We start from the raw sequence: 11,133 nt of genomic DNA, 5'->3' as shown, positions 1-11,133 counted from the left end.
TAATATGATATAAGACCCGGTCTTATATAATATAATATAATTAATATAATATAATATAATATAATGTAATATAATACCGGGTCTTATATTAATTTTTGCTCCAAAAGGCGCATTAGAGCTGATGGTCTGGCCAGGTCTTATTTTGGGGGAAACACAGTAGAAATTGTAATTGTCCTATTCTCAGTTTCTTGTAAGTGGGGAGTCTTCTGAGATTAGCCTGCGTATTATCCCCTCATTTTGTCTCTGTAGCATCTTCAGGAATCCGAGGGTTTTTTTAATGGATCTTTTACCTTTATTTCTTTTAACCTTCCCAAGCACAGCTACCTTCACTGTAATTGTTTTATAATTTTTACATCTTAAAGCTAGTAACTGATATTGCAATAGTTTTATCTGTGAAAACAAAATAAAAAATGGTAAGGAGACATTAAATATTCTACTTTATAGTTTCTTCTTACCTAATGGGGAAGAATTTGTAAAAGTTGTAAAATTAAATTTAAAATGGTTCTTAATTTGGGATTCCGTTATCAACTGCTAAGTCTTTTTACTTTGCAAAAATAATGCTGTGAAATTACTTTGAGGTAACAGCTGGAGAATAGAGTTTCACCAAAAACAAATGTATTTAGGAATCCCAAAGTTGTAATCAGAACTGAAACAGAATGTCTGATTAAAGATAATTTAAAATTGGCTTATTTGTATGCTGAAGAATGAAATTGAACTTGAAATTATCATAGTCTTATTAATTTGGAACATTGGAAAACATCTGAAGAGACAAGTCTTTAATACTGGTTTATTATTCTTCCTAGAGAAGAAATGTAAAGTTATACATTTGTTCAGTACAGTCATTTGGTAATAAAAGCATGAAAGGATAGGAGTTAATATTTCATTTAAATAGTTTATAATATACACTTGCTTTCAAATATTATGGAGAAATGAAATTATCATATATGCTGTACCTACAGCATATATAAACTAAAAGAGATTGCCACATATTCCTTTTATTATTTTTTTTAAAAGCCATTTACGTAAACCCTGTTGTCAGTAGCTGTTGAAGCCCTGGACTTGGATAAACATGTATCCTTTAGTATATATACTGAAGAAATACAGTGGCTCTGTATTAAAAATAGTACTTGGATAATAAAAATGGAGCTAAAGTTATTTATGCATTTTCATATACATAAAAATCCTTTCAAATAGTCTTAATTCTACCCTTACATATAAGTGACTTAATAAATGTGTTGGAAAAATATATATTCGCAGCACCACTGTTTAATTCTTTTAAGATAACAAAACTTCATGAGAATTCTTCTAGATTAGAATATCTGTTCACTTCGTCTCCTAATCGTGTGCACTGAAGGCCTTTCTCCTCATCCCCCAACCCCGCCCACATACTCACATAGTCACACACAAAAAGAATTGTGGGGACAACAAGTGAAATTATATGTGTCTATGTGGTTTTCTAGTTTTCATCTAACTAATCTCATTTCATCAGTCCTGAATAACTTACCATGGACTATTATACTAATAATAGTAGAAATGAGACCTAATACTTTTTTGTCAATTCTCACCAATTTAAGGTGTTTTGGAAACAAAAATTAAAGGGTGTTCTTTTTCACTTAACTAAAAAAATGCCATCTTCTGAGTCCTCATTGGCTACATTTTAAATGTCTGCTGGTACTATTTGTCAGTGAGTTAGAGTATGTAGGGGTCCCAGCTCTCAGCTCTAACATAAAGCATATCAGTGTCACGTGTTAATTCCAAATCCCAGCCCAGAGTTATGAGCTGAAATCAAGTGTTGCTGGGTTCGTGTACAATAAACTATACCAGAGGAATTTTTTTAATAGAAAGACAAAACATCTGGTATGGGATTTGTTCATTTTGAAGAAAACAGAGGGAAACAAACACAAAAACCTCAAAGCAGTGTACAAATAACATTTTGTTCAACTACCTCTTAATGTGGAATTAGCTGCTTTAATAGTTTCCTCACAGTAATGTTAAATAGTAACTGCCAAATTTGTTAGTTTCCCAATCCTCTTAAAAAGGCTTTATGATTATTTTATAGTTTTGAGAACTTTAAAGCCACTTTTTTTTAAACCTTGCATTTGCATAAAAATGTTTAGCTTTTAAGTAGAGAGCAAATTATGATCATATATTTTGATATTCATGACCTATTTGACTATAGCACTTTTTTTTTTTAATGCACTTTGGCTATAAAAGCGTGGATGACTTGATCCGTAAGATTTAAATGTGCCATCACGTTAGCACTCCGAGACATGAGCTTGGTGAATGGTGTTCTGTAATTATCCTGTGCCACACATTACTGTGTCTTAATTGCCCTTTGCCTGAATTTTAACGATCAATTTGTTATTGTTACAGCTGTGAATATTGTGCATAAACTTACTACATTTATGTAAAATTATATAAAATAGAGTTGGAAGTAGCTAAGTTCTTTCTGTGTCGGAGTAATAAATTTATTGTACCACGAGGCAGTTATGTATATGACATTCTATACTTCTTTGAACTGGATCATATATTCATATCTTCTGTAGATATTTTTGCATGAATATTTTCTCATTTAGTTTTTGGATTCGTTATTTGTATTGTGTTTACTACTTGTGATCATGTAGTTGTGCCTTATTTTGTGAGAGAGTTTAGCTCAGTAAATACTGTAATTTCTAAACTCAGTGATTGGAAGGTTATTGATTATAAATGTAACTGATAAACTACATGACAGCATTTAAATCTGTATAAAGAACAATGGAAGGATCCTTATTGAATTGTTGCTTTTTTAATATGTTAAAGATGATATTAAAAACCATTTCTTTCTAATAGACGTATTCTGTGACTATAAATTATTTTGTCTATTTAAAAAAGAGCAAGGTATTAACCATCTTGCATTAATTTATTACAGCATGTTAGACGTTGCACTTGGATATAGACAGTGAGTATGCTTTAATATTCAGCTTAGAATAATAATTAAGTTCATAATTTCAAGAGAAATTACTAATGCCATTTTGCTTGAGACATTCCCTTTTCATTCCGTTCATTATTGTGGAGAATTAACACCAGTAAAAAGAAATATTAAACAATATTAAATTAATCCCTTCTTTTTTTGTATATCTAAGTTTAATACCCAGGTGACCATTTAAAGATACATTTGTGAAGACTCAATGTACCATTGTTTTTACCCCTGCCAGCCCCCACCCTGGAACCAAAGTTTCAGAAGTGCTATTTAATTTTATTCTAATGTGCTTCCTTCTGAAGAGTTTATTGTGCATATTCTCAAGCACTTAATATATTCCATATTAGACATGTTCTTTTGTGAGTTTTATAGAATTCCAGTTTATATACATAGCATATTCTTTTTTAAAATTTTATTTTGCTGTGGTGAGAACACCCACCATGAGATGAGATGTACCCTTGTGACATCCCTTTAAGTGTACAGGACAGCACTTCTCTAGAGCTTACTCTCGCCTAACTGAAACTTTATGCCCATTGATTACAGTAACTCCTCATTTCCCTCTCTCCTCAGTCTTTGGCAACCACCATTTCGCACTTTCATTCTATGAATTTGATGTTATTAGGTATGTCATATAAGTGGAATAACATAGTATTTGTCTTTCTGTGACTGGCTTATTTCCTTTAGCATAACGTCCTCAAGGTTCATCCATGTTGCATATTGCAGAATTTCTTTCTTTTAAGGCTGAGTAGTATTCGATTCTATACGTGTATATACCATATTTTCTTTACCCATTCATCTGCCGATGGACATGAAGGTTTTTCCCACGTCTTGTCTATTGTAAATAGTGCTGCAATGAACAGAGGAGTGCTAATATTTCTTTGTATATAGCATATTCTGAAGCTATTTTACATTCTGGATGTTAATTTAGTCAGTCTTTCTCTCCCTTTAATGACATTTTAGAACACACACGTACCAAAAAAATATATACAAGTGGACACTTTGGTCAACGTTGCTCAAACAGTAGTTCGCCATAATCAGAAATGGACGCTGATGGTAACCACTTAGAGCACCTCTTGTGATTGCAGAAGTCAAACATGACTTGTATTTATCTTTTGTTATCGGTATATATTGAGTATTACAATTTTAATACAGTTTTCTGTTCTTAAAATATGTATAAACTTTTTGGTGTGTGTGTGTGTGTGTGTGTGTGTGTGTGTGTGTGTGTTGTGTGTGTGTGTGTGTGTGTGTGTGTGTGTTATTTTTTGACCAGAATTTTTTCCCTGAATCTTGCTTTGCATAAGTTTATTTGTCTTCTCCTGGACATAAATTGCTTTCAATCTCATCCAAGTTCCATCTCTAAGAACTCACTTGAAGTCTATTCTCCCTTTCTTTGTCTTTTTTCCCAATTATTTTTAGATATTAAAAGTAGTTACTGCTTTCCAGATTTCCCTTTTATTTTCACTTACTCCTATAAGTGTCTGACATTATTACACAGAGACTCGGCCTTTGCATAAGAGCCTTTGTGCTGCACTCATCTGTACTGCCCATTTGCATAGTGAAATTTGTGTTTTCCTCAAAGAATTAACTGTACACATGACTTGCCCAAGCTTCCTCTTCACTATCCCCTTCTTCAACTGAAAGAGATCAGTTCAGGTATTTGTCTTTGCAGCCCAAGTTGATATATTTACTCCAAGGTACCATGGCTGAAATTGAAATATGTGAATTTCCATTTGATATAATCTGACCATAAAAACTAGTGCCTTAAATGTAGTTAATAGTGCATTCCATCATGATAATATAATACTTCAAGCTGCCTTTCTTAATAAAAATTCTAATGAAGTTTCAAGTCCTGCCAAATTAAGTGGCTGCACTATGTTAAAACATACACACACAAACACACACTGGAAACCAGAAGGTAGTTTTATGCCAAACTCCATCATTCTTCAAAAAGTGAGGTATAGAGAAAGATATCTTACTATTCCTAATAAAATATCCCATGTATAAGTATTAACTTGTGAAACTGGAACAGATATTTGCTTTTTCTTTCTTAAAATAATGGAATTTAGTCGTTGGGATTTTCTACTTCCGCGTTAGAGTATTATGAAGTATACCTGAGGTTAGTAAACTGTTGGAGAATAGGAATTTCCAAACTGCTATTAAATGTAGACCTTATTTATTGCTTAATGTATTAAAATAGCAATCAAACTTTGTATCAAAAGAATTATCATTGTGTGTGACGTAGGACTGCAAAGCAGTCAGACCGATTTACAGCCATGTAGGAAAGTCGAGTTCATTATAGATATACACAGAGTAAGATGCCGTAATTTATATGGGACACACTCAGCGTTTCCCTCCTCTACTCCCATTCATCTGGCCACTCACCCTTTACAAATGATAGTAGCACCACCCTTCATTCCTCTGGGAAGCCTGATCGAAACATTTTAATGCAGTCTGGATATCAGTACATACTTGTCAAGAAATTCCTCCAAGTTCAAATTTCTTCCTCTAGACGATTTTCCTAGCTCAAATTCTCAAATTCTGGAACTTCTTTATAATGCACATTTCCTTCTAACTCATCACTAACTGTTACAGAAGTTTGAATGAAAGACTACCTTAATCTCTCGTGTCTAAAAAGATTGTTTTAGGTCCCTAAATTTCAGAGGATTCTACAGGCGATGTGAATAAAGACATGTTCTTGATTTCCTGATTCTTGGTGAAGCAAGAGATTGCTGCTGTTATTTGTGTAATCCATGTTTTCTGTAAAATAAATAAATAGATAGATAAATACACACACACACACACACACACACACAGCGGGAGGGGAGAATGTTAACCTGGCAATTTCTCCCATATTTGGATTAATATTTTCTTTTGTATTTATTGACTTGCCCTTTAAAAGAGATGACTAATGAAACATTTGCATGTTTGTCGTTTTCTTTCTTACATCTAATATAAATATCTTTAATCATATATGAAAATGCAAATGGATTAAATGAGTATGATATGTAAGAGGGATAAACAGTCATGAGTAATCAAAGAACCATAATAATCAGTGATGACTAATTAGAAAAATGAGCACTGAGAATATAAGTAGTTTGAATGTTGAATTTCTGTTTTGTGTGGAAGTATAAATTCTTAACCGATGGTATAATTTGAAAAACAGATTGAGGGAGGTAACCCAGGAAACTTGAGTCCTCAACACGAATGCAATATTGCATGTATTGCCTGGCCACCTCGTTGCTATGATGAAAGCCTACCAGAGGAAAGATTAAAGTGGAAACTTCTAAGAAAAATGAGTCAGAAAGGCAGCCGCTCCTCAATTCTTTCGCTGTAAAAACAGTGGCAGCATTTTCAAAGGTTGAAGAGCAGATTTGATGTGGTTCATTATTGCAGCAGCCCTTCACTTAAGTGGACATCACATTATTTGCATACTGGCCTTTGGAAATGGATTGCAGCATCTTAAAAGTCAATCATGCAACCCAAAGCAGTCCTTCCCCCATTTCCTACAGAAACTGTAGAACTCAGAAGCCGCTCTTGAGTTTCTGCCGCAGGAGAGAACAAGGGAGGCTGTGTCAACTCTGCCAGCGTCACCTTGGAAATTGTCACCTTGAGGTTTCTGAGCATATGGACTAGATGTCCATATCCCTCTCCTCCACCCAACGTCTGCCCTTCCCAAAGCTGGCAAGGGAAATAAGCAAAACCTTCCACTCACTTTTACTTAAGTTTGGGGTGAGATTTTTCCTTAGGTCAAGTCTAAAGAATGAAAACCTACAAAATTGAGATACATACTTTGATGTTTTCCGTTTGGGCCTGTAGTAAGAACGCTGCTATGCACTGTCGATATCTGTTTTCATGTTGAATAAGGAAAGCATGTCTCAGGCCAACGACTAGAAAGAGATTCCAAAGACAAAAAGCCAAATCATTTCATATGAAATCCAAACAGTTGCTCAGTTCTTCTCAAAGAACCTGGAGTTTTTGTTTCTTTTTAATGAAGGTAGGAGCTTTATGTAGATTACAAAAAAAGGTCTGATTCCAAGACCAAGATGTTTCTACTATGTCCAAATAGAGCCCACTTAAACATGAAAACCCTTTCTCCCCAAAATAACAACTTCCGGCCTTGATGAAATGCAGTTATGGCTTAAGTGATGAAAAATAGGCCCCTGCTCAAGGAAGAAGCTGAGTTATGTGAGGCGGATTTGGTATGTATAAAATATAGGTAATAAAAATATAGAAAATAGTGGAAGTGCTGTTTTTTTTACCCCGCCTCTCCTTTTTAAAATGTTTTAATTTTTGTATTTAAAGGGAAGTCACATCAAAACAAGGATTATAAGCAAATTAAGATGTGGCAAAAATGCAAAACCACCTGAATGCTTCACAACAGGCCAAGAAAAGCCAAAAATTTGACTCAAATGAAATCCAGCTTCCACCAAAATATGTGAAATGTAAAACAAAACAGAAAGAAACATTGGCCTGGTTTCTGTGTCTGCAAAAGAAACATTCTGTCCTGTTATTTCCTAGATGGTCTCTTAAAGAAATGACAGGAGACACTGGGAGAGCAGACTCCTTCCTTCTTCATATACCAGGAGCTCTTAAAATGAAAGCTTTTTCCTTGAATTATTAATTCAACACAGGGAATAAAATTCTGCAGCCTATACATTCTTTCTATAGTTGATTTATGTTGAGGAACAAACCAAGAAACCAAACCAGGCTTGTCTCCTGGTCATGTCAACTACTTCACAGAGGATAAAGGTGATCTTTTTTCCTGGCTTCTCATTAAGCTGATGCTTGTCCACTGTCATTATTTCTGTTTGTTAGAGTTTGTGGGTTTAACTCAGACTCATTGAGGCAGGTTGGGCCTCATTTCAAAATCGAATTTCATCTAAGACTTTTATTTTCTTAAACTGCAAGGACTATTCCAGTATCACCAATTATACTTATAACGGTCTAAACCTCATAATTCCTAAATCCTACCACAACAAAGTCGGTTGTTAAGGTCATGAAATTATGTCCAGCTTCTTTGAGGTGAATCCTCTCATTTTAAACCTATTAAAATGACTCTCTGGAAAAAAAGATCTTGTTGTGTTTATTTTACTCCCTGATTTTCCTTCTTATAAATTCCCTGTAGCAAGTGAGGCTTTAAAGATCAAGTTGTTCTTGGCTGGATTTTGGAATCCGTTTTCCTCAAAAATTGTAACCATGGTTCTCAGTTATTCAAGATGTCCATCATTTGTTTGGTTTGTAATATGGGTACAAGAGGCTTTACAAGCAAAAGGACCAGGCGGGCCTAGGCTTGTATAACAAAATAAGGAGATAATATGTGACCAGGAATTGCTCTTTTCCCCCCTGACATTCTAATATAATAATTGACACCATTTATTAAGCACTTACTATGTGTTGGGCTCTGCACTATGTTTTTGTTTGTTTGTTTTGTGTCATTTTAACCACACAACAACAGTGTAAGATAGGTCAGCTAATTCCCGATTACAAATGAAACAAACTTAGATTAATTTTTCTAAGATCACACAGTACATAATAAACCAAGTCTCTGTCACTCTGAGCTCAACTTCTTTTTCTGCCTTTTATTCTTTCTTACTCTACAGCTACTCTGCCTTGTGCACTGTATCTTAACAGTCAAAATAACAGAGCAGAGGAATAGGAAAAATGTTAAAAAAAAAAAAGAAGAGATGGTAGTGAAAAACAACAAAAATGTGGAAGTATAGTTTTAAAAGGCATTGTTCTTATTTTTTTAAAAAAAGGAATAAAGGAAAAAAATATATATATACATTTTCCAAGGTAATCCAGTGATGTCAGATTTCCCTCAAAAGTCCATTTCTTAAAGCTGGCAGGACTGTGGGTAAACTGAGCCCAAGCTCCTGCCAGTCTGCCACATGGGGTCCTGACAGCTTCCTCCCTTCAAGTTCAATTATCATGCCAGAATCTTCTAACTATGGCCACTATAGTAAGAGAATAAATTCCTCTGCTATGACATTTTCCCCCGTGAAAAAGTAAACTAAACCAACAAAAGGAAGTGATTTCTGGGCCTCACATACTGAGTCTCTGCCCTCTGCACTGCTCTGCCCTTCACTGAGTCCGTGGGGGTGGAGGGTGCCCTCCCAGGCAAAGGCTTCGCTCCCCTGAGATGCCACTTTTAGGGTTTGCTACTTAAATGCAAACTACTTTAATATTTTTATTAAAATAAGAAGTGATCACCATGATACATCCAGCAACCACCTGGCTGATGCAGACTTTGATCTATATAAACCATGATTGGTTCCAGCCAAATCAGGCCTTAGGGCTTGCCCAGGTCACTTTTCCGTGAATCCTAGTGGAAGTAGAAAGAATGGACCAAAAAGACAGAAGGCCCTGGTTCTGGATGCAGGATTCCCCTTAGTAGGCTCCTTCTGCTCTTGGGGAGGGAGTTTGTATGCATTCATACATCAACATATGTAAAACATTTAAATATGTAACTTAGTTATGTAGCATAACAACGTAAATGTCTTCTATTAATATTATTATTATTATTGTTTGTGTATTCATTTATTCATTCATTCACTGTGTAATGTTGCTCTGTTATGCATAGGTCAGTCCTATGCAAAACTGGCAGTCACTGGTGCTCTGGGCTGCTGGGGTGGAGCTGAGGGGAGCACGTAGTGCTCCCTCTTTTCCTGCTCCCCCTTTGGGACAAAAAGGCGCTCCCTTCCTGCTGGCTTCAGCAGGTCTCCAAGGAGCAGAATGACCCTCTGCTTCCTTCTGAACACTGCCACCACCCACCCAGCACTGAGGAGACCAAAATGTCCTTTAAGTCCCTTGAGTGCCAGGGCTTTCATGACAGCATTTACTCATTTTTAAAAAAATTTTTATTAAAATATAGCTCACATATAACATTATATTAGTGTCAGGTAGAAACCATAGTTATTTGATAATTATATATCTGAAGAAGTGATCACCATGATACATCCAGAAACCGTACCACATTATCACAATATTATTGACTATATTCCCCATGTTGTACATTACATCTTCATGATTTATTTGTTTTATAGCTGGAAATTTGGATCTCTTATTCCCCTTCGCCTTTTTCCCTCCTTTAAAAATTTTTCAATTACAATTGACATTCAATATTATTTTATATTAATTTCATGTGTACAACATAGTGGTTAGACATTTGTATAATTTAATAAATGTTCCCCCTGACTAGTACCCACCTGGCACTATATACACGTATTACCATATTATTAACCATATTCCCTGTGGTTTACTTTACATCCCCATAACTATTTTGTAACTATCAGTTTTTACTTCTTACTCCCTTCACCTTTTACACCCAGCCCCCATCCCCCTCCCATCTATCACTCCAACAGATCTAGTACCCATCTGACACCATACATAGTTATTACAATATTATTGACTATATTACTTATGAGATACCCTGCATCCCCATGACTACTGTGTAACAACCAATTTGTACTTCTTAATCCTTTCCCCTTTTTCACTCACCCTCAACCCCCCTCCCATCTGGCAACCATCAGTATGTCCTCTGTATCTATGAGTTTGTTTCTGTTTTGTTTGCTTATTTTGTTCTTTAGATTCCACATATAAGCGAAATCACATTACATCTGTCTTTCTCTGTCTCACATACTCCACTCAACACAACACCCTCCAGGTCCATCCACACCGCCGCAGATGTCAAGAACCCATTCCCTTCCCTGGCTGAGCACTACTCCATTGTACATATGTACCACCTCCTCTTTATCCATTCATCCATTGGTGGACACCCAGGCCGCCTCCACTTCTTGGCCATTGTAAACAATGCTGCAATGGACATATGGATGCACTCGGCCCTAGAAGTAGCATTTGGGTTTCTTCAGATAAATACCCTGAAGTGAGATTACTGTGTCCTTCATTGTCTCTTGTTATAGCCTTTGTTTTAAAGTCTATTTTGTCTGGTATAAGTATTCCTTGTTTGTTTTTTTCATTTCCATTTTCATGAAATATCTTTTTTCCATCCCTTTACACACCATCTGCATATGTTTTACCATCTGAAGTGAGTTTCTTGTGGGCAGCATATGTAAGGGTTTTGTTTTCTTATACATTTAGCTCTCCTATGTCTTTTGATTGGAGTATTGAATCCATTTACGTTGAAACTAATTGTTGATAGATGTGTAGCTATTGCC

At 35.4% G+C, this 11,133-nt stretch overlaps 1 protein-coding gene across 3 annotated transcripts in view; it reads right to left on the bottom strand.

Moving 5' to 3' along the window:
• Window positions 1-4,224: 4,224 nt before the first annotated feature.
• Window positions 4,225-11,133, bottom strand: part of PLEKHG7 (pleckstrin homology and RhoGEF domain containing G7) — a 52,513-nt gene continuing 45,604 nt past the window's right edge. For all 3 annotated transcript variants that reach the window (XM_033117824.1, XM_033117825.1, XM_033117826.1), the window contains 2 exons: window positions 6,749-6,846; window positions 4,225-5,716 (listed from right to left, as the gene is read on the bottom strand). In XM_033117824.1, coding sequence (XP_032973715.1) covers window positions 5,609-5,716; window positions 6,749-6,846 — 206 coding nt within the window. In that variant the 3' untranslated portion in view covers window positions 4,225-5,608. The remainder of the gene's footprint in view (window positions 5,717-6,748; window positions 6,847-11,133) is intronic.

This window comes from Rhinolophus ferrumequinum, chromosome 10 (genome assembly GCF_004115265.2).
Source record: "Rhinolophus ferrumequinum isolate MPI-CBG mRhiFer1 chromosome 10, mRhiFer1_v1.p, whole genome shotgun sequence".
Lineage (NCBI taxonomy): Eukaryota > Metazoa > Chordata > Mammalia > Chiroptera > Rhinolophidae > Rhinolophus > Rhinolophus ferrumequinum.
This window is presented reverse-complemented; position numbering and strand designations above follow the sequence as displayed.